General features: G+C 33.9%; 1 protein-coding gene across 10 annotated transcripts in view; it reads right to left on the bottom strand.

Moving 5' to 3' along the window:
• Window positions 1–24,997, bottom strand: part of NIPBL (NIPBL cohesin loading factor) — a 153,707-nt gene that overhangs the window by 20,508 nt on the left and 108,202 nt on the right. For all 10 annotated transcript variants that reach the window (XM_039709678.1, XM_039709677.1, XM_039709679.1 and 7 more), the window contains 17 exons: window positions 20,220–20,402; window positions 15,618–15,812; window positions 15,363–15,434; window positions 15,182–15,271; window positions 13,874–13,977; window positions 12,569–12,655; window positions 10,206–10,437; window positions 9,378–9,529; window positions 8,554–8,634; window positions 7,365–7,465; window positions 6,309–6,447; window positions 6,029–6,111; window positions 4,847–4,979; window positions 4,495–4,638; window positions 1,332–1,421; window positions 859–1,073; window positions 655–757 (listed from right to left, as the gene is read on the bottom strand). In XM_039709678.1, the coding sequence (XP_039565612.1) occupies window positions 655–757; window positions 859–1,073; window positions 1,332–1,421; window positions 4,495–4,638; window positions 4,847–4,979; window positions 6,029–6,111; window positions 6,309–6,447; window positions 7,365–7,465; window positions 8,554–8,634; window positions 9,378–9,529; window positions 10,206–10,437; window positions 12,569–12,655; window positions 13,874–13,977; window positions 15,182–15,271; window positions 15,363–15,434; window positions 15,618–15,812; window positions 20,220–20,402 (2,204 nt within the window). The remainder of the gene's footprint in view (window positions 1–654; window positions 758–858; window positions 1,074–1,331; window positions 1,422–4,494; window positions 4,639–4,846; window positions 4,980–6,028; window positions 6,112–6,308; window positions 6,448–7,364; window positions 7,466–8,553; window positions 8,635–9,377; window positions 9,530–10,205; window positions 10,438–12,568; window positions 12,656–13,873; window positions 13,978–15,181; window positions 15,272–15,362; window positions 15,435–15,617; window positions 15,813–20,219; window positions 20,403–24,997) is intronic.

Raw genomic sequence — 24,997 nt, 5'->3', positions numbered from 1 at the left:
TTGTTACTTCTCTAAAATGGGTTATAAGGTTCTTAAATTGAAATTCTACTTTTGTCATTCAGTTGTGGCTCTCACCACAGTTTTTTTAACAGCAAAGTTGGACAAGGGCGCTCTAAGAATGGCTCTACATGCAGATCAATTTAAGTAGTCCAACTAGTACTGAATTTCAAACATGTCACTGTGCCAGTGTTAGTACCTTTCTCTCTGAAAAAGCAAGAAACTACACTGGTCAAACTTCAGCTTCCAAAGTGACAGCAACGCGCACTGCAAACTAATGGTCAATCCAGCTTTTACTTTCAAATCAAATTAAGCTAAATTTCATGAGTTAATCTTACCAAAGGAATACGCATCTTATAGAAGGTGTGAAAATAATTTCAACACTTTGTAATGACCCTCTTACTGCGTGCATACAGTGATTTTGCCATAAGCATACATGAATAAATAAAATAATGTGTGCACGTTATAACATACAATACAAGAAAAAGAAACCTAATCACTTTTTCCATTATCACAGAATATGAAAGTACATGATGGTATCATGGCCTGTAAAACCTCTGCTCAACAATGGACAGATAATAGCATATGGCTGTGAAAGTGTTTGGAATCAGAATCCAACTGTGTCTCACTATACTAAGACTTCCAGTCACAGTTTACCTGTGTCAAATAAATATCGAAGCTCTGGGCAAACGGCCTCATAGAGGCCAAGTAGCGAACAATCAAACATGCATCTTCATAGTCCACAGTATCAGAATTCATCCTGAAATAAAGTCCATGTGTTAATCAGGACATGTTCACAAAAAAATTATTTAAAACATCAAATGCATGGCTAGTGAAGAAGAAAGTGGTACTGAAACATACTTTAATGTACTGAACTGAGATGGAGCAGTTTTAATGATGCTGCGAAGAAACTTTTTGCGGCTTTCTGCTCTATGCATGATTTGTCCTGTGGTCTCAACATCTTTTGCATGATGAGTTCCTTCAGATGAATCCTCATCCTTCTGAGATTTAATTGCTTTTTCTGTCTCCATAGTTGTATCACGGAACCACTGTGCTACATAAAACTTTCGAGAAAACTGGATGAACAGAAAACAAAATCAACAGATATAGAAAAAAAATTAACAGATTTATAATGAGATTTAGGGACTAATGCATCAACATTATTTTTGAAAACAGTGTATGTTAGGGTGACAATTGTGTATTATTTTTGACAGTGTATGTAAGGGTGACAATTTAACTGAAGCACTAATATATATAATCAAAAATAATTTTTTTCAGTGCATGTTACTGAAATTGTTTATATAAATTCCTGATGAAAGAAAGCTGAAATTTACCACTAATGATGCATCAATTTCTGTGTTCTCATCCAGATAATCTAGTAAAGCCTTTTGCAGCTGTTGTATTTCATCATCTCCTCCTGAAACCTGTTAGAAGTAGAAAGATAGTTGTAAACAAGAATATTGCACAGCCATAATTACCATCGGAAAATTTGCATGTCCACATATAAAATACATTGAAGTCAGTCGTTTGCATAATTGTACAGCATTACTAATTTTTTAACCAATTAGTTAAAAGTAAAAAAAACCATTAAGAGCAGTTTTAAAACAGACTGACTGATTCGGTTAGTTTTCTTTCTATGACCTTGCATGAGGACCCTCTGTCACAGAAAAATAAAATAAAAAAGGGCAAAATCCAGAAAACAAACTCTATTTCCTCAATGTCATACTGAAACACCCAGATCCTTTCAATTGCTGATGTTACAGCAGAAAAAGTATTATTCTTTCACTTCAAAATGAATGAGTTCAAGAGTTAAAAGCATGCCTACAAGACACACAATACTGACGAGATTTATATATATATATATATGTAAAAAACACCCTTGATGAGCAAATTGTGAGTAGAAATTCTGGCCTTTGACAAACGTGAAATTCTGTAGATAACTGGCTTAATACAAGGGGTGCTTGATGCTTAACTGCCTAACTACTATCAAACAAATAAAAATCCCAGAACAAAGAATGATACTGAATATTATTTAAAAATAATATTCAATAATCAAAATTAAAGTAAAAGAATAATTTTTGGCTTTAAATTCTCTGGCCAGAAAAAAAACATTTCTTTATCAGCAATGAAACTTCTAACTTAAAACCATCTTCAGTTCTCTACTAACACCATCAACTGAGAATCTTGACACGTATGCAGCATGTAACATAGCTTGCAAACACCAGGAAGCAGAGAAAGGTAATAACAAGTCCAAAACATCTGTGTATCAAGAGATAAACTAATGAAAAGCATGCACAAGTGTTCAAATAAACTATACAATCTATTTCTAAAAAAAATGTACTGTTTTAAAATGTCAAAACAGAATAGATTTTCCTCTAAAACCTATTCTATGAATCACGGGTCCAAACTACAGCAGGGAGCACTATATGCATTTATCAATCATTGACTAATATCACGGTAATGATATCAGAGTGCAGAAGAAAATATCCAACAGAAATATTCAACTTAGCAGGGAAGAAAAATCTGTAGAGGTGTAAGCTAATTTCTCAATAATTAGCTTATAATTTAAGTTTCTGATGACAACAGCAAATGGATTTTCTTATTTTCTTGCCATTTGAATAGGAAAGTGAAGGTCAGCTGTACTGTACACATTGTTCTTCTCTTACAAATTTATAAATAACACAACAGTCTACCCTGATTGATGGTACTGTATAGAACACACATTCCACAATGCATGGATGGTACTGTCTGCCATTACTGATGTTAAGTTTCCTGAGAAACTGAAAAAAAACTTTTAACACTTAATTGCCCACAGCAATTTTATTTTCTGCAGATGCCAATGCCTAGCAGCTACCTGATCCTGTAAAAACCCAAAACCAAACAGAAAAATTCAGGTCACTGCTCAGGTATATCTTTCTAGAATGTTTTTCAATACTATTAGAACTTCTGAGGATAAGGAAAAATAAAAGGATTCTTCTGAAATACTCTCTCAATATACTCTAAGTATAATGTAAAATTGTCAGAATCACTGTCAACAGAGGAGAATTATAATCCCTTATCAAACAGAAGTATAAATTATATTATGCCATGGACATAAAGATTTGGCATTCTATGTTGTATTCTTTCTAATAGAAAGAAATTATGGAAAGAATCAGTCTCATAAAGGAATAGATGACTTTCACTCTTTAACTGAATGCCTGAAAAGTATATAAGCTTCTCCTTCAATACAAATTTAATGGTCATTATAAAGTATATGTAATAGATCTGTAGTCTTTTCAGAGACATGGAAGGGAAATCCTGACAACAGTTAGTTCAGAAAGAAATATATAAAAAAAATTCAAGTCCTCGTTTGTAAAAGGGCAAATGGGACGAGATTTTCTCATATTATATACTGTATAGAGCCAAAATATCTGCTTTAGCACCTGTTGCCACTCCTGCAGATTTTGACCAGCATTAGCAGAAATCCAAACATGGACTCTCTAATGAAAGATTTTGCATGGCCTTGATTTGGAAGTTGGTGGGGGGAGCTACAGGTATGGCTTCTTTGAGAAGATGCCAGAAGCTTTTTCCATGTCCAGAAGAGCCAGTCCCTGGTGGCTCCAAAGACGGAAGCTGCTGGCCAAGGCTGGGCTATTTAGAGATTGTGGTAACATCTCTGTGATAACATATTTTAGAAGAACAAAAAAGCTATTGTTCAGATGTAACCGTGACCAGAGCAGAGCAGGGTGAGAACATGTGAGAAGAACAGTCCTGCAGCCCATGGTCAGTGAAGGAGGAGGAGGGGGAGGAAATGCTTCAGGCAGTTGAACTGAGATTTGACTTCTCATTATCCTACTCTGATTTTGTTAGTAGTAAATTCACTTCATATCTGTAAGCTGAGCCTGTTTTGCCCGTGACGGTATTTGGTGAGTGATCTCTCCTGGTCCTTATCTCAACCCATGGACCCTTCCTTACATTTTCTCTCCTCCGTGCAGCTGCAGAGAGGAGCCACAGCAGCTTGGGTGAGGGCTGGGCATCTGGCCAGCATCAACCACTACAGACACATGCAAGTACAGGAAAAAACACCAAAACACCCCCAAAACCTCAAATTATAGCATGTAAAAATTAATCCTGCAGGACTAATAGGTCAACTCTCTAAAGTATGTATTTGAGTGCCAGAAGCTCAGGTTCCACTTTGCAATAGCAAATGCAGGTTCATATGTATTTTTAAGGCCTCTTAAGATAGAATCCAACTGTTGCTCCATTATTTCCTCAGTATTGTCACAAGAAAATGGAGTAACCACTGTAATTAATTAATGTATAGGATCTCTACAGAAACGGTGCAATGAAGACACGAGTTAACAAATGCAGTACTTATAAACTATGTATATTTGATTCAGAAATCTAAATAGTGCATTAAGACTGATTCTCCATAATGTCAAGTTTTCAAGTATATTTAAAATTTTCAAGCATTTGAATGGATAGATCTCATCCAGCTGCCGTGGATGTCCCACACACCTGTTTGAGTATCCTGGCTAAAGATCCTTGATCCATTTTGCTAGTTACTGCATCTTTCCTCAGTCTTGCTGCTACAGTTCCAAGATAGTCAAGAGATGCAACTCTTAATGCCATTTCTGTTGATTTGTTACTGAACTGGTGAACCTAAGAAAAGCAGAATAGACATTTAAAAATAAATATTGATTTATGCCACAGAGATAGTAGTGTTATATGCAAGGAAATACTTATATGCTGCATGTGTGTCAACAATCAGAAAGCATTCCTATAGTAGTAGTGTTTATTTAGCAGAAATAAACAAGTCTTCATTGTATAAGAAATGAATTCATACAGTTAAAAAAAAAGAATCCCTTACCAACAGCCTTCCTAGTAAGCTAAGTAGCAACTCTGCAGCTGGCCATTCTGGTTTATTGACTGTTGAAAGAAGATCTTGAATAAAGTTCTCAAACAGTGGCCTGTAATCTTCCTCCCCTTGTTTACTGCCACACCTATTAACAAGAAAATGCTTTTTGTAAGCAAATTTAACAGCCATGTAAAGTTTTTTATTCTGCTATAAACAGAAGTAATTCTATGTTTAATCAGAAAAAACAGTTTTATGCAATTCCAAAAAAACCAAATCTGAAATACTAGCAGAAAATTTATTTTATTAATTTGTAGCGAAATAGCTTAAACAGTTATCCCTCCAAATTGTCCTGGAAATAAAGCATCTAATCCATGACAGCAGAATTTTGTTGCTAAGATTTTTATTTTTAGCTTTATTAAGTCTGTATTAACTTGCATAGACAAAGTAGGTAGAATTATCAAAATGAAGCTAGAGTAGGATATTTAAGAGTTGGTACGTTTATATTCTTTAAGCCTGGTTTATCTGATAGTGATAGCACATCTCAGTATTATGCTTCACAATTGTTACAATCAATACTAAAAGAACACCAGCCAAACAACCAACAAACCCACCCAATAACAAAAGGTCACCAAAAGGTAACATACCGGGTACTTTTTGACTTCTGTACATCATCCCTAAGTTTAACATCAGAAGCATTTAATACCTAGATAGCTTATTAAATAGCTTGTCAGCTTTAAGTGAAAAAGTGTAATTAATACAATAGAAATCTAAAGACTTGTTCTTTGAAATCCTATACTTAATTCAGGTATATTTTTTATTCCTTTTTGAGCTATTGGCACTCTTTAGCTCAGTAAAAGCAATTTTTAGGCTTTTTATATCTGATGACCAAATCAGCCTGATTTCACCACTTAAATATTTGCTCAGCCTTCTCTTCCAGACTTCAGGTAAGTTAGAGACGCATAATAAAGGAATCCTACATGAACTGTGAGACAGCTTCTTAAACGTATGAAGAATACTGCAGAATTTCTCTTCTAGAAACTTTTTTGTCTTGGGAAGAAGCTCTCAGGCATTTATAAAGTATATTATTTTAAGTAACTTTATAAATAGGTATTTAACACTGTTCAGTTGTCCGGTTTCAAAGTACTAATTTGGAGCTGGATTTATCAATAAACTAAAGAATGCAACAGTACTTACTTCTTAAGAAAAATAGAAAGGAAATTTTGTGCTGTCCTCATGGCTGTTTCATATGAGTTAGTAATAAGCACATCTTGATCCACCTAAAAATAACAAGATGCATTTGTCTATTATCTCAGCATAGATCTATGATTTCCAGATCAACATTTTTTATGCATCAAAAAATTACAGCAGACCTAAAATTACAATGCTTGATTACTGTAGTAATGTAGTATACCTACGAATACACGTAAGTAATTTCTGCACACACATATTAAAAAAGGCTTTAAAAATATCTTACTTTCTTGTTTGATTCCTCTTCTGAATTAGAATCCTTTTCTGCTGTTGGTAAGTGCACCACACACTGAATAAGTTGCAGAACTAGTGCTGTTACCATCTGAATGTACATAGGCTCTCCATCAGTGTCACTGCTGTTTAACCTGTTAATAACAAAAGACAGTTTTAACACTAAAAGTAAACAAAAAGGACAAAATACAAGAAAAAAATTTGTTCCTAAGTAGTATCTTTCAAAAATTATTTGAAAAATAGATAATTCACAGCTAGAAATCCACATTCTAGACATTCATCTATTAATCTGCTTCTTTTTATGAAGTGTAACATTTGACCTAACAAAACCAGTAAGTATTGTTCTTGCACAGAAGAGCTGAACTGAAACAGCACACAGTTCACTGGCTGAAACAGCTACAGGAATATTTAATAAAATAAACATCTACCTTCTAAAATACTTAATAATAAGCTTATTATGTATAATACCATGTTTGCTCCAACACAACACACCAAACTGTTGCTGTAATAATTTTTCTGTAGTATATGAAATCTACAATAATCTGCAGCAGCACTGCATACTACAAACTTCAGGAGGCAACTGTCTTAAGTTGGTAAGAAGACTGTGTTTCTCCCTGATGTAATCTCAGAAATAGTATGAGTTTACTGCCCACACACCAACACCTTATTGCTACACTTAACATCAAGGGGTGGTAAACCCTGATGTATGAAATGATATGGATATGAAACTGATTCCCTCCCTGAAAAGAGTGCTCTGCAAAGCAATTCAGCCAAAATTTTCCTACAAAGATTTAGCAATGAAGAAATTATGTAACACCATACAAACAGAATTAAAGAATTGACCCACAAAAATAATCCTCAATGCACATTCTTAGTGAGAAAAATAATGTTTCAATTCTTTTTGTAATTAGGCACTAAAGTAATAGCATAAAACCAAGCAATTATTACATTTTTCAAACGATTTGTTTTGAAATTTCAACCTGCAAAAATCTTACATTTACAAAACTATAAATGCTATAGTCTACAAGTTGTTATTTACACCAGAAGTTACCTGAAGTTTCTCAAACTCCTCTTGCTAGTTGGTAGTCGTGCAAGGGAAGTGAAAATCTCTTCTAATATTAGCTGTCTGTGTTTTTCATACCGGGAGAACACCTATTTAATAGTTACAGGATTATTAGAAGAAGATTTATTGTCATACAACATAGCCTTTTAAATATATTATAAATAATTATATGACAGCATACACTTCACATGACTCTTCAATAAATTACAATTCACCTTATTGTTAATGAGCTGCTTTCTCTATGCAAGCATTTCTTTAAAAAATACATAAACACTTTTCCAAATAGAGATTTTTTAAAATCTTTATATAACATAAATGCATAACAGTTCTTGAAAATACTTTGTATTAAAAATATTTTTGTCAATGGTATAACACACTATATAGGAAAGCCAAACAGTATAATACTAAGTTTTTGGACTTAGTATTTATTTCTCTCAGTCCAAAGGAAAACTCTGTTATAACACAATTTACGTGAACATATGTATGTTGCAGAGTACATTTGAGAAAACAGTTTTACTTCATATGCCAGGCTTTAATGTTAATGTCTGACATGATATGTTCTTTCATTTTACAGAATCAGAACTGTTGATTTTGCCTCCCCTTTTGTTTGGGCAGAATACTGAAGTATATAATTCTTACAATGATTAAAATCTCCCACTTGAACAACGACATTTGTGTTCCACTACATTTTTCCTGAAATAATATTTTATCTATCCTGTGATTTTTTCCAGATAATCATCTCTTCTGAGGAAAATAATTTGTTCTATTATACAGAAATACCATACTAGTTCTATGATTTATTACCTAAGTTCAAGTCTGAACATAGGAAATAACAAAAACCACATAGCTAGGATTAAAGATTTTTTTAAAAAAGATTTCTTAAAAAAAATGGGACAGGTGAGAGGAAGGAGTTTGTGTGTACACTTTAACTGACAATCAAACTTAAGAAGCTTCTGGCTTGAACTAGGCAATTCCTTTTTATACTCTGCACATAGGGGCATCTCAGGTAGATACAACACTATTTCCATATTATGATATCAAACTGTAAAAAACATGCAAGAGTAACATCAATTCTACACTCCCAATTACCTACTAGAGAGAAAATACAGCCTATGTAAATACCCTAATAAATCTCAGCAGGACAGGCACAAGAGCCCACAAATTAGACAGTACTTACTGCAGTCACTAATTTGATGGCACATAACTGTAGCTCACTGACATTTTCTACAAAGAAAGGTGTTATTCCCATCGATGACACCTATCAATGGATAGAAGTTGTTTTAAGTATATAGGACTAACAAACTGGTACTTAGGCAGTTTCACAAGTCAGTTATTCATTCAGCAAGTAAGGCATTCAACAATTACTTAATATTATTTGCAAATAAAGTTATTAAATTAAGAGACAGGTCTTATGAGGAGCGGCTGAGGGTCTATCAGTCTGTTTAGTGTAGAGAAGAGGATGCTCCAAAGGAGGTCTTATAGTCCTCTACAACACCCTGAAAGGAGCGTGTAGCCAGGTGAGGCTGGTCTCTTCTCCCAGCTAACAAGTGACAAGACAAAGAAAATGGGCCATGAGTTGTGCCAGGGATGGTTCAGATGGGATTTTAAGTGCCCATGGAAGCACTTAAGCCATAAGCCAACATGGCTTATAAGCCATAGAAGCCAACATCCCCATAGATATTTGAAATACATGTATATAGGATGTTTAATGACATGGTTTTAGTGGTGCAGCTGGCAGTTTACACTTGATGTTCTTAAGGATCTTTTCCAGTGTAAATGATTCTACTACTCTATACCTCAATTCAAGCAGGTTAAACTTTTCTTAAATGCAGAAGAGAAGATGCAAATGACATACTACTCAACAAACTAGTCACTTCGATGTTAAGAATTTAAAAGCTTGTACTGATTTCAAACGTCATGTCGCTGGGACAATTATACTTCACATTTACTCTAGGAAAAGCAAAGCTAACATTTTTGGACAGGAATTCTGAAAAAACCTACCTGAAGAATAGTTGTATCAGTGAGAAGCTGTATCTCCAGCAACTCTGACAAGCTGCTGACAATGTCACAAACTTTGTTATACAACATCACTATAACTCTTTGCTTGTGGGTGGAACACTTGGCACGTTTTGCTTTTGAACTTAAAACACCACCTAGAAAATAAAATACTTATTCATTAATAATTTCAGTGTTTCAAATACTACAAAAATGATCTTCCTCACAGTGGAAATGAAACTGTATGACTACAGTTTTGCAAAACTAATTTAGAAAAACTACTCAGTAGCATCTGCTGGAAAGCAGGAATTTCACATGATAAATATTTTTCATAATTATTCTAAATGCTCAACTTGAGATTTTTAAAAAGCATCTTGAAACTGGAGCCATGCATCTGTAGGTATGTACATGAAAACAAAAGGCTAGAAGCTTTTCCTTGAAACAAACCACTATATACATGGTTATACATAGCTAGCTGTATTTCATATTACTATGACAACACTTATTTCAACACATAATAACTGTACATAAAAGTTGAACTTCAAACTTCTAAATACTTTTGTCTAAATACTTTGGTTATATTGACATTATTACAGTAAACCAAGGTGCTACATTACTAAGTTCTTCAGATGACACATTTCACTGGTTTTTTACTCTATTTCATCATCCTCAAACTAACAGTGCATTGATTCAGGATATTCTACGTGATAAGAGAGAACTATCAGTATAAAAGCTGCATACAAAAATTCTTATCTCAGAAAGTCATTTACATAATGATACAGTAGATTAACTTTTTATAGCTTTTAATATGGAAAGATTTCTTAGCATACTAACCACCATGAGGATCCACTCTATACACAGGATCATACTGAGGATAGAGAGTGTTCTGCAAATGAAATTTTGTGTACTGAATAACTCTTTCTATTACATCCTCAATATATACAGCTTTAGGCATATTTGGTGATGTCATAATATTGATAGCAGTAAGACAAGCATCAGCAGATTTTGTCACTCTTTCCATGATAAGATCCCGCCATAATCTCTCCTCATCTTCAGTGTCATTATTCTGCAACAGGCAAGAAAAACAGGAGAGTATGAACAAGAAATCAAATTTTTATTCTCACCAAGTTAAAATAACAGTACATTAATATGCTTACATAACACTTATGTATAAAATAATCTATTTCCTTTACTATACCAAAATAATTTATTTTAAAAATCAAGTAATATTTGTTTTACTAGCAAGAAGTTTGTAATCAAGTCTCTCTAAGCTACTTGTCTTCAAAGTCCTGTAGTCTGTATTCTTCTGTTAGAAGACAAAGAAGGTTTCTGTGTCTCATTGGGAAGCACTATGAGGGAAGACTGTTGCATGCTCTATTTAAGACCAATGTACATTAAGCAAAACCTAATTCCTTCATCTGGTGTTTTCTTCAGTGGTACCAGTTGCTGCTTTGATCCATTTGATTTCTGCCACTAGAGGGAATTCTTATACAAGAAGATTCTTGCAAGTTCATGAAATCTCTAAGTACACAACTTTTTCTGCTTCACAGACCAACCCACTTACTATCAACAACCTCTTATCAAATATGTCCATTTAGATGACCATAGGATACTGCATTCATATGAGGTACCAAAACAAATACAGATGAGGTTAAATATGACCATCCAGTACTACTTAAATATTGTAATACAATATTACAGCAAAGCTAGGTAGAATTTCTCATAGCTTCTCTGGTACAGAGCCTCCAGAGAGAAAGGGTCTTTGCTACCTAGATGAAACCACACTTCAACACTGCTGTCTTTCTTGTAAAGATCAGAAGTCAGTGAAACTGTAACAGCTTTTTACCTTTGGGGTAAGAGAATTTGAACCAATAGAACAGTGCATTATATACATGATATACTTAATTAGAGAATCAACAAAAATCTGCAAATCAAGAGGTCCCTGCAAACTTCTCAGATACAATGGCTTTATGGAATTTGCTACATACACAAATGACACCTTAAGGGAAAAAAAGGTGTTTCCCCCAATTATCTTGGAAATGAAATGAAATTAATATTAAAGCATCCTCTGCCTCTGAAAAATATACTGATATTGAGGTAAGATATTTTCACTGCACTGTAAAAGTAGCAACCTTACCTCTTAGGAGAGACTTTATTTGCCACAATTATTTGAATAACTTTTAATAATTTTAATAATTTTAAGAAAATCTAAAACTTGTTTTTGTTTTTTTTTTAAGTTTCTTTTTTTTTAATCCAAGTTTGTCTCTGAATTGCAAGGACTGGACAATTTAATTAAGTTCTTAATAATTTTGAGTTTTACTTCAAAAAACTAAAATAAAAATATCACTTTAAAATCATTAGCATAAAGACTTCATCACAATGAAAACAGTACTTCCTTTTTATGCATGTTTTGCATTGTCTAAGACATTCAAAAACATATACTGAAACATTGAAACCCCTACAAACTATCTAGGTGAAAGTATTTAGACACGAATAATGTGTCTGGTTTTCATGCGCAAGTTCAAATTCTTCCTTTCTGATATAAACTATTACTCTCTTATTTCTAGAGATGAGGGTTTTTTTTCTATAAAACTCCATTCTAATCTTGCTGCAATATTGTTTTAAAATGTGAAATGTGGAACATCAGCCTCATAAAACCTCAAAATCTTTGAGCAGTTTTAGGTATACCAGGAAAAAATGCCCATCCTAAAATACTAAAATTCCTCTTAATTTTGTTTACATCGACATTGTCACTTTGTAGCGTAAGAACACTTAAACCTTAAACTTCCTCCTTAATGCTCAGGAGAAAGATAGACTCTATATGAAAACTGCAGTATCTCTCCCATTTTATAAGGATGTTTTATGGACACATAGTAAAGAAATATCCAATAAAGCAAATTACACCAGAATTACCATGAATATTTCAGGATGACTATAATATCTAAAATTAAACAAAAGAAAATACAGTTGCTCCCAATACATCTGTTAGTTGTCACTACTATAGTAGAACATGATTAGTACTTAATCACAAAAATTGAGTTTTGTTTCAAGTATTAAAATTTGGCAGATTTTAATCGCAGACATTATATCAGAAATCCCTTTCACACATATAAAGAGTATTTGAATCTATCACTAAATAGGACTCAAGTGAAGAAAACTATTCACAATGGTGTGAAATTATGAAATTGCAAACTCACATGGTTAAGTAAAGTAGAAAGCTTTGATCCATCTTGAATATTCTTCTCCAAAATATTCAGCACTTTTACTGTTTTCTCTGTTGAGAGCTAAAACAAATAAAGAAACATGTCAAACAACTGCAGGAATAGAAATGATTCCAAATTGCTGAAAAGAACATCGAGGAATGAAGGACAGAGCTTGTACAATCTGAATTGTTTCAGCTATAAGCAATTTGGCATAAGGAGAATGCAAACACTATAATGGAAACAGGCAAAATATATTCTAGGATTGCAATTAAACTGCATTTTCAACCAGCAAAATCCACAGAAACAAATTTTTAAACGGCCTGTCACTAATGTTGTGTAGTTATTTGCTTATGAAAATAGAAATTTGCCAAATCCATGTACGATCTACAAATTCTACCCGAACATATACAGTTTTATTAGGAGGAAATCCATACTGCATGAACACGCAGAAATTAATTCCCTGATACTTGAAAGATAATAAAAGGGAAACGTATTCTTAATATTAGTGTTAACTTCAAAGAAGCAGCATGTTGAAAAAAGTAAACTGAACTCACTTACTGATCTTCTGCACAGTTCTGATTAAACAATTTGTGGAATATGTTAACCTTGAGGAAAGCTAGTTTCTCTCATCCTGATACTATTCACCATTGGAAGCAACAAAATTTATTTTATATTTACATGTATGGCTGTACCTACATATGTATGTATGTATGTTTGTACGTATGTATGTGTGAAAAACATGGAATAGAGGTTAACAGTGAGAACAATCAGGAAAGACAAATGATCACACCACCCACCATCTACAAAGGAAGTTAGGGAGATTGAAGGAAAATCCAGCAGAAATATCTAAAGTGTGGATGACAGAAGTTTAGAATAGTCCAGAGTAATTATAATAGTACATGGTTTCACAGACACTACACAAATGTAAGTGGTCAAGAGCAGGAAAAGAGTTTAACCTAAGACTGCCCAAAGCCAAGAGCTCCAGGAAGATAAAGGGAAATCAAGAACACTATTTCTAGAGCTGAGACATCAAGTTTGCACCAACAAAAGTTCCTCTAGCTGACTGAGGAAGAGCAGGACACAGAGGAGGACCTTTCAACAAAAATGTCTCAGCTTCAGAAAGAGTAACAGTAATGATGCTGCAACTTCCTAAGCACATCAGCTAAGTGAGCAGAAGCTCAGCTGTTCTTCTGGTCTGTGCACCTTTGAAGAGAGTGGAATGTCATAACAGAAAAAGTAAGTTTTTGCATGTTAATGAATATTTTATGTTCCAGAAAGAGTTAGATTATGAAGAGATACCTTGTCCATAATGCCCATTGCCTTGATTTTTGCAGATTCACTACCCAACTCACTAAGCTGATGCTTGCCCAGTAGCAATTCCTGTGGAATCTCATCATCATCACCTTAAAAAAAAGCAAAAAAAAAAGGCAAAAAAATTAACAATCTTATTTCTAATAGAACTTCCAGGAAATCATTATTTTTTTATCCCAATAAGAAAATGCTAACTGAAAAAAAAGAGCTGATTGTCCAAACAGCCAGCATCTAATGGTTCAAAATAATTAGAATCTAACAAAGACTGAAAATGACACCTTTTGCTTTTGTTGAAACAATGAATATGTGTTAAGCATGACTTACCACACCAATGGTATTTCATGGCTCTGAAACACCATTTAAGAGCCTAACATGAGGCATTCACTACTGAAAATCACAAACTAAAAATTTTTAAAACACCAAACCCCATTTATTGCAGTACTTCTGCCATAATTTTCAATTCAGTACAACAAATCTTAAACTGTAGCCCTGAAGTTCAAATTTGGGCAAGACCAACAGATGAAAAACACATATGAAATGAAGCACCTGGAGATAATCTGAGTCTTTACTGCATTTAACCTTAGACAAAAATCATGTTACCAGACACACAAAGATCCAATGACTTCACTTCTAAGTTCAAGGTTGCATACACTATGGCTTTAAAAACTACAGAAACTTGTTTACTATGCCCCATCTCTTGTTTTAATCCTGTGACAAAGATGGTAGGAAAAAAATAATGAATATTCTATTATCCATTTCAAAAGAAAGTCACCTTTGGCAATATGAACTACTTCCTTAGACACTTATTTAAGGGGGCTGTTTTCAAACTCAAATAAGTAAATGATTCAGTGTCTGAGCCATAAATTCACAAGGACTCTGCTGTCTGAATTGAAGAATCATATCTGCAAGTAGCAGATGTGTAATTATGTGCCTCAGACATTGTTAGCAAGAGAACCGTCTTGTTTACGTATTTGACAGAAGGTATCACCCTAATGACATCCCAAAGAAGCATCCTTTGCACTCCAAGGGAAGTGGAAAGGATATTCATTATGATTTATGCCCCTTTGGGATTGTGCAGAGAAGAGGAAGAAGGATCTTCTTCAGGCAGCAGCAAGTGAAATTGGAAAGGTAAAGGGCACCACTCACCTTCCAAGTGGAAGCCATATAAATCCAGTAGGCCTAGCAAGTTATCACATGAAATTGAGTCTCCAAGAAGGAAGTTCAAAAATACCAATACAGTTTTTTCTCAGTTTTTTCTAACTGGGGTAAGCATTTTGAAAATTGCTGATTTATTACCAAAAGCTGTAAAATCCATGTCTTCGAGATTTTCCAAAATATTCTCTATTGAAGCAGTAAACCTTTTGAAGGTTGAAGAATCCATCATTTCTGGTGAAGAAAAAAAAGGGAAATTCATAAACAATATCTTAAATATAAAGGAGAAAATATAAACTGTAGAAAATAAAGCTTCTAAAATTACCTTCAGGTGTTAGTTTAGGTTCATAAGCTTTCCTCTTCTTTTGTTTTTCTTTCTTCTTCATTTTTCTAGCCACTAATTAAGAGAATAAGGAGTAAAACAAACACTTAAAACTTCAAGCAATAAAGGATTATTTACATTTCTTACACTTGTACTCAATATTGCATGCAATGATGTCCACTTTAAAATATTTAACATATCCATTAAAAAAGCACTAGTATTATGGAATAAAATTAAATCCTTGTAGTGATCAGTTACCCTCGCTGAGGCTAGGAGGAGAATAATCATCCATATCAGAGTCATCGGGACTGCGATTACGGTATCGGCCACTACCAGAAATCCTCCTTCCTTCATGGTAATGACCACTTCTCCTATGGTCACCAGAACTTCTCCTCTCATGTTCTTCATACTCCCAAGCTTCATCTCTATCCTTTTTGTGTCTCTTACGAGAAGCTAGAAATAAAAGCATTTTCATTTTAAATACAAAACTTACATTTTTAATAGTTCAAGATTGACCATTTAAAAATATTTGAAAGATGTGCGGATGTAGGGCTTAAGGACATGGTCTAGTGGACTTTGCATTAGTTGTAGATTGGATTTGATGCTCGTAAAGGTCCTAAATGATTTTATGATTTGCAAGTCCAACACTCTTGTATAGCTATTCTCTAAATCAAATGAACACTTAGGTTATTAGGTACAATTCTGTTATGGATTACTTATTTTAATGTTTTCTTTTGAATTACAGAAAAACTGTGCTTAAAACTGGCAAAAATACCAGAAAACATTTAAAAATATGAATTTACAGGACAATTGTCTTTTTAAAAGCTGAGTAAGCAAAGCTGAACAAATTAAAGTAAGTTTCATCCTTTTATAAGAGAATATGAACATAATTTCCTCAGTCTTCTAAATTGTGACTGTTACTGGGTATCTTTATTCCAATTCAGTGATTGCCTTGTGCATCTAACACACTAATGAGTTCCAATGACACTTGGTAATTTATTTCCTAGAAGATATTCTGTTTTGCCAAGACAACTTAAATTTTGCCTTGGTATATACTGCAGGAAATTTGTATAAAGGAGAGAAAACTGGAGTCATAATTCTGGGACAAACAGCAAGCCTCTACCACAGATAATTATTCTAATTAATTTTCATGCAGGACCAAAAAGCTCATCAAAAGTGAATGTTGCAGAAGTTGGAGCAAATATTGCATAGAGATTTGGTGGAAATAAAATGGAGGAGCAGAATGACAGCTCTCTGTTACTTTCAAAGAAAGTCTTGAATATTTTGAAGTTGACAGAGTGCTCAATTTTAAGGAAATGGATAAACAGGTAGCTTCCTCCATCAAATCAGATGACTTTCCATTTTTTAACACAATCAACTAACAGAGCTACCAAAGCGATGTCTTACACAGACTGTACTGCAAAGATCAAAACAATTCCAATATCACATTCCAGACTGGCAGTGTTTATTGCCAGTTTATTGCTTCTGGGCCTGCATATAACAGTCCTGATATTGCGTGTATCTACCAAAATCTCCTTTGCATGATTGTATATAAGGTTGTTTCTGAGCAGAATAGCTCAAAGCATTTATACAGAGTTAGAACTGAACTGAGAAGTTCTTACCACAAGTAATTTATTAAGAAACTTAAGAAACATACCAGGTTATAATCAATAGTCAGCCTAGGATCAGAACTAATAAAATAACCCCTAAGGGAACATTTCTGTTTTGCAATGAACCCTAGAGATTTCAAATTCAAAAAATGTAATAGAAGTGGTCCAAGTCTTTAATATTATAACTCAGTTCAGGTGTCAAGATCTACTGCATCTGGATCAGACCTCCTTCTGGAAAAGTAGTCATGTTCAGGATGACAGAGGTGCTAGCACTGCCTAAAATGGTTGAGAGAGTTAACTGTGACTGAAGAAATGGTGAGCCATATGGGACGACTCAGTGGGTAGGAAATTGGCTGGATGGCCACACTCAAAAGAGTTGTGGTCAATGGCTTTATGGTCAAATGGAGACCAATGACAAGTGGTGTCCCTCAGGGGTAGGTGTTGTGGCCAGTACTGCAACATCTTGGTGACACTGACAGTGAGACTGAGGGTACCCTTAGCAAGCTGCAGATGACACAGAGCTGGTGCACTGAGGGAATGGATGCTATCCAGAGGGGAGCGATTGTGACAGGCTCCAGAGGTTAGCCTGTATGAACTCTTTCACAAGGACAAGGGTTAATGAGTTGAAACTGCAAGAGAGCAGGTTTAGATTAGAGATCAGAAAGAAAATCTTTATGTGAGGGTAGTGAGGCAGTGAGCAGGTTACCTAGTGAAGCTATGATGTAACATGCCTGGAAATATTCAAGGCCAAGCTGGACTGGACTCTGAGCAACCTGGTCTAGTGGGGCATTCCGCACATGTCAGGGAGTTTGGGATTAGATGACCTTTAAGGCTGCTTCCTAAACCTAACTCACACCATTCTATGATAACTGGAGTAAATGTACTGGAGAAGAAAGTAAGAGTTCTATGGGGAAAGCTTTTACACATCTTAACTGATTCCTTCACCCCGTGAGACAGTGTTTTGTGAAGGCAGACGGCCCTTTCTTCAGTTTACAAATAATCTGTAACACTAAACTCTGTAGGATGAATTCTGACCCCAGTTACAGATCCACAAGAAAAGTAACTTCCAATATTGTTTTCTGGCATTTTAGATTGACCAGTTTATCAACGCTGCATGACAAAACAGAATGGGTTACAGTTCTGCTAGCTCTACAAGACAAATAACGTGAACATTGGAGCAGCTATTCACAATCACTGCTCTACAATATTTATTTGAAATCAATAAAATTGACTAAAAAAGTAAGAATTAATAACATATCAAGAGTTAGGATTGATTTTATACATAAATAAATACTATTTGGAATATAAACACCCAATTTCCTTCCCAATTCTGCCAAACATGTATGCAATATCACATTTAGTAATTACTGTAAGAGAATGACTTCATCAATCTTTAATTTCTCATTATTTAGTTTAATGGCATGTCCCTTAATGAACTAAGCAAAGAAACTTCTTTTCTACACTAATAACTTTTTTAAGTTCAGTTTAAAGCAAACAGAATAATCAAGAAACATGTATTTGTAACAATTCAAATCTATTGTGTACTTGCCATAGGTCTTTCACTTTTGATAGCTTTGTCTTGTTTTAAATTTAATTCAGTTCTATGGTATCCTTTAAGAAATACTGTAATTTATTTTTAAACCACATGTATTCACTGAATTGATTAGACTGATGGCCAGAACTCTTGAGTGGATATAATGAAACCAGAATTCCTCAAGGCATATTATTATTGTGAAAGTTTTCCTTAACTAGTTCTACTTTGTATTTGAGAATGTCTATGGCTAAACTATGGGTACTATATAGATTAAGATATTTGAAAGTGTTTACAATTCTCTCCATTCCCAACCAACTCAAATAACTTTGCTCCATAAATTCACTTTTTAAAATTCACTGTTCCAAATTATTAACATCATATAAGGGTGATATTATATGGTAAAAAGAGAATATAGAACTCCTGACTGAAGCAAGTCATCATTACTCCTTTGCCAAAATTTAGACTGATTACAATTGACCTGAAGACATCACATTCATGCACAGAGAAGCATTATTCAGTTATAATTAAAAGGGAAAACAAACAAACAGAAGGACATGCTTTTCAGCTTCTTTGATACAGATCAAAGGTAACAGCGTTATAATTTTCATGCGCAAAACCACAGTGTTTATATTGGATGAAAACTTGAAACATACTAAGAAGCAGAGCAAACAAATCTTTCTCTTTTGGACCTTAAGAAATATTAAGCCCCAAAACATTATACTTTATGAAAGTTCATTAAGAGATTTCTATAAACAAAGATCCAAAACTTGGGGAAAACATCATTATACGCAAGATTGCTTCTCAATCAGGTTACTCCTGTAGGCCTGCATGGCTACATAGCTCAGACTGAACTGATTAACTTTGTTTTAACAGTTTATTTCCAGTGCTGGTTAACTGTACAACCATAGAAACTAACCAGCCGCACTTCTATTAAAATAGGAAATGCCTTCTTAACTTAGAGGCAAATAATTTCTTTTTTTGTTAGGTATTTTATTCAGTTGCACAGCAAAACTCTAAAGAGAAGCTTCCTCTCTTCCTTTGAAAACTATTTATTCAAGAATAGTAGAAGCAACAGATGGTATTTTGAGAATTCATCTAGAATAACTTCAATTTTTCAACGAATATGACAATATTTTAAGAAACTTCTGTGCAGTAAGATTCTCAATTTATTATGTAACAAAAATTCAAGAGGGGATCTTCCACTTTTCTTATCAATAAAACTAACAATAATTCAAGAATTTATTTAGTGAAGTTTCTCTCTGTGTACCCTTGTATGTAAATTCTGTACTTCTTTAGAGGATATTTTCCTCAATCTGAATAGTTAAGATATGTTTTATAGCACAACTGAAGCAAAAAAAAAACAAAAACCAAAAACAAAACAAAAAAACAAAAAAACAAAAAAACCAAAACAAAACAAAAAAAAAAACCAAACAAAAACAAACAAACAAACAAACAAAAATCTAGGGAGCAGTTTCCAGTAAAGTAATCAGGAAAATAAATTTAATAGCTCACTGCTTTACATCCTGGATGAAAAACTGCAATGAAGTAATATTTCTTTTAAAAAAGAAACAAGGCTTCTTGGCCAGGCAGTTGTCAAGACAGCAAATTTGAGACTCTGTGTTTTAGTGTAGCCAGCTTAAAAAAGATGTGTATCTTTTTGTAAAAACAAAGTATTAGCTTTTTTCACCTTACGGAACAGAATTATGTACTACTTACATTCAAAAGCTTCTTCACTGTCATTATCTTCATCAGAACTGATTTCAGCATATTTTGGTTTCTCATTAACTGTGCTACGTTTGCGCTTGTTCATTTTCACACGTTCACAAAGTGGCATGGTGGATTCAATTTCTGCCAGGAGCTCAGGAGGCAACTCCTTTAACACTGACTGATCTATGCTACCTATTAGTGGAAAGTAAGAAGAGCAAATGTGAACCTGAAGATAAAAAAGAAGGCCGAATACTACAATCCTGTTTCAGGAACCACTCACAGGATAATCACTAGCAATCAGTTAGATCACAGTTATACAGACCTAAATGTATTTGACAGCCCTTTTTTGAAGTCCACACCACAATTAGAAATAATAACACAATAAATTGCATACACATTTCCTTCAATAAAATATTTTCAGTCATATAAATGAATTACCTTTGAATCACCTTTTCAATTACCTTTGCAGAATGATATCCTCACTTTATTCCACAAAGTTTAGTCTTATTTCAGTTCATCCTTTGAATTTATCAGGTTTTCTAACAGTTGTAAGTAAATTATGGATTTTTAGTGGCTCATTAACATTTCTGTATACTATTATTCATAGTAACCCAAGACAGTAATAATCCCTCTTCCAATAAGAACAGACAACCTGTGGCAAAACTGGTGGGGTCATATCCCTGAATACAGGCCAAATCATCGACAACTCAGCTTTTGCTTCAGATTTTTTCTTACCTCCTATTGGCAAATTGTTGCTTGATTTTTTTCAAAACAAAATTGAAACATTTTTATTGAATATGGACAAACAGCTAACTGAACCACAAATCAGATTTCTCTTCTACAGTAATAAATAGGTAGACAATATCACGACATTATTACAATTTTGAAACCAAAATTAAACCCATGTGCAGAATGAAAGAAATTTGCAGGCAATTTTTTTCCAACTGACACAAGGAAACCAAATCAATGCAAAAGTATTTCTTTGGGGTTTGTTTATTCGATACCTTATTTTTATTTATTGAAGAAACTACTACAGAGATTTGCAGGTTGTCAGACTAAACTGTTAATCTTTTTCCATCAACAGAAGAAACATTTTACTGTAAGTGCCTCTCTCTCCTTCCAAATGCATACAATATTATTTAGAGAGGAAATCACCTCCAAATTGCTATACACACACGTTTATCCAAAATCCCCTATCTTCTGGATGATAACACACTTTTTAAATGCATTCACTACATCACTACACTAACTTTCTAAAACTTACGTCCATTTTTGTGTTACTATCCTAACTTTTATTGCAAGATGGATTTTTTTTCTTTCTCCTTTTAAACATCTTTAACTGGAATTAGAAGAGTATTACCATGAGATTCCACCATCAAAATATACTCTGCAAGTCATTCAATAAACAATTTAACTTCAAATATTGGGGTTTTTGAAGCGACATAGTGAAACATGTACAAAGTAAAGTGACAGTTAAAGTTGTCCCTGCTTCCTTCACATTGTGCTCGCTTATTAACTATTTCTGTTAGCTTGCCATCCTTATACAATCACCACGTACCAAAGCTACCTAAATTATCAATATTGCTTTTGAAAATGCTGAAAAACATTTCACAGTGTGATTGGCCATGTTTCTCAGCTAATGATTAATTTTGTGGGCTATGCACTTGACTTCAGACAGGTAGAAGTATGGCAGAATGGGCAGACCATTTCCTCTGTGTGTACCAGCAGCTGACTGGATGACAGCCACGTCCAGGCTGGATGCTGCAGAGCTGTGCATCTGGGCTCTGTGTCCCCATACTCTGTATGCCTGTACAGTGTATGAGTAGCTTACACACAGCCCCAGAATGCAGAAAAATTTACATATACAAGTTTGAAGACACTTTATACAGATGAATTCATAGAGGGCTGTAAATCAAGGCTCTCTAATATGTATTTTCAAGTTCATGCCTGTTGGTAATTTCATTAAAATCAGCAGGACTACACACATACCATGAAGTCTACAATAAGTCTGTCCAAACAAAAACATTGTAAAAGAGCGCTACAAGTAAATGAATTAAAGTTGCATTAAATCCCCAAATAACAAACAAAACCCACAGGCTATTCTATTGTCTCCTAAGAACATATGTTCTTGCTTTCTTTTCCCACTGACTTTTTATTTTGTACTCATTCTTTAAATATAAATAAAAAATCACAGCATTCATTAGACATAAGTGAAAAAAACTGACTACTTTAAATATTTGTAAAACTAATTTTATTTCTGTCTCAAAATTCTCAAGTTTCTATTTCTCCAGTGCTAAATTCAACTACTGCTTGATCTGCACTCTCTCCTGTTACAGATATTTCAGATTACCGTATAAGCTTACCCATTTTTTTTAATTCAAGTAGAGAACACCAGAAAAGAGAACAGATAGAATTATTATGAAACTCTTTATAAGCTATCATTGAAGTTTTTCTTTCTGTCACAATGCTCCCTGAAGTAAGTGTGCCACATACCTAGTTTTCTTAGCTGCTACGGATTGTAACAACCAAATCTATGGAGTTTTACTTATGCTGTACAAGGGAGCTAAGCATGACTGTACACATATGTACAATTCTAATATATATGGAGAAGGACTTATCAACCTTTGTGAAGAAAATCAGGGATATTTTGTTCTTTTGGTCCAGTCAGGAGCTTGTTAATATTTATTGTACTCTATTAATTACGCTATCTTGAGTCAGGGCAGCTCAAAAGTCACTAGAAATACCCTACTACATTTTTTCTTTAATACCTCTTATTTTACAATGTAGGCATTATTTTTTTTTCAGACTGGTAAAGAAATACTTACAAGAATACAGCTCACCTAAGAATCCAGTCACATGGCAATAAGAATTAGGTTATAAAACACATGCTACTGCCTTTTCAGTTTATGGGAAAGTTTATGAAACAATTAATAGGATATGTAACACAAAGCTCTTTAAAATCGACAAATCCACGTATAATCACTTACAACTTTCCAATTTTTTTGCTAGTACCTACTTCCATGTCTTCACTTTATTCAGTTACATTTGGCTCTAGCATGCATGGCTTTTTAAATGGTAAAAAGGAAGTGACCTTAGTAAAAAGTTACTTGATAACATAATAGAATGTCCAAATATATTGCTGAAGGACTGTCAGCAGCAATGGACAAACTCCATTTTCTGCAATGTGTGTGATCAGTGTACACCACGTCTCAAATGAGACTATAGGCATGTGTATTCTTCAGATGTCATTTACACATAATTTCAAACCTTCTGAAACTATTAAAGCAAACAGCTGGGAAAAACCCAAACAAACAAAACAAAACAACCAACCATCCAAAACAAAACAAAAACAAAAACACAACAAAAAAAACCAAAACAAAACAAAACGACAAAAAAAAACAAACAAAAAAAAAAACACAACAACAACAACAAAAAAAAACCAACACCAAAAAACCGAAAAAACTACACAAAAAAACCCCAACACAACCAAAAACAAAAACCCCAAAACCTGAACAAACAAATGAACAAACAAAAAAAAAACACCAAAAAACCAACACCAAAAAACTGAAAAAACTACACAAAAAAACCCCCAACACAACCAAAAACAAAAACCCCAAAACCTGAACAAACAAATGAACAAACAAAAACCAGAAGAAAACTACCATAATAACAAAATCTTTTTCTTACTGCCAGGAAGAGCATTCTAACAAACTCCACACTGGTAAGACTGAAGGGAAGACACAGAAGCAAGAACTGCATACATGAACAGTCACGTCCACAGTGGTTCTCCAAACATGTGTAATGCTGTCCACAACCTACATGCAAGTTTGTTCTTCTCCCCAGAGAAGAATAAATTCTTGGTTTTGCTTGATTGCTATAATCAAAAATTTTCTAAGGAAAGACGTTAATGAATCATCATCTACTACTCAATGTCCACTGACCCTCAAGATAATGTGTTTCCTCACCAAGCACTTCTTTACAAAATATAACACAGTAAAAGATCAATCAGAGAATCTCAGTGAGAAATTGATTCATCTATAAGCCTGGTCTCATATCTTATTATAGTCTGGGAAGCTTTTCAGAGGCTTTTACTGTGTATAGTAGAAAGATTTCTATAAATATCTAGAGGATGTAGTATTTCCCTTCTCCACATATGGCTTAAAAAACTAATGGAAAAGAACAGATCTGATTAATGGTTCAGCATTGTGTTTTGCAGTTTCAACTTTGTAAAACAGCTTGAGCTAACATTTATGCATATGTTATCTTTAGGAGGATCCATTATCACTTTGTGTTGACTTTGCAAGTCAAGTATATCTTACTGATCCTGGGAGATCATCCTTCAAGAGAAGTTAAACACTAAAAAAAAGATAATATCCTTATGGACTTTTGCTGGCTCCATTCAATATGAACAGCACAATTATTTTTTGACTTAAAAATCTGTGTTCATATTAGTTTCACCTGGCTTGATGTAACAGCTTCAAACAAGCAACTATGGAAAAGAGGATGATTCTTACTTATGGTTAGGTGAGCTTTCCAGGATCAGAGAGGGTGTTCCTGTCATGAAATCAAAATCAACATGAATAAACTCTTATTTTCTCTTGAATGATTTATCTTTGCTTTCCAAACTATGGAAGACAACTGCATGGTTTAGATCAGATCTTGGTACAATTTCCTGTGAACTATAAGCCTCCAAGATTAAAATACACTTAGAAATCTAACCTCTGAATTGCTACTTTCATAGCTACAAGATAGTTAATACAGTGGAAACATAAATATTCCATATTTTT

This window comes from Passer montanus, unplaced genomic scaffold (assembly GCF_014805655.1).
Source record: "Passer montanus isolate IOZ18808 unplaced genomic scaffold, ASM1480565v1 scaffold22, whole genome shotgun sequence".
NCBI lineage: Eukaryota > Metazoa > Chordata > Aves > Passeriformes > Passeridae > Passer > Passer montanus.
Note: the sequence above shows the minus strand (reverse complement) of the source record. Positions and strands in the feature narration are given on the sequence as shown.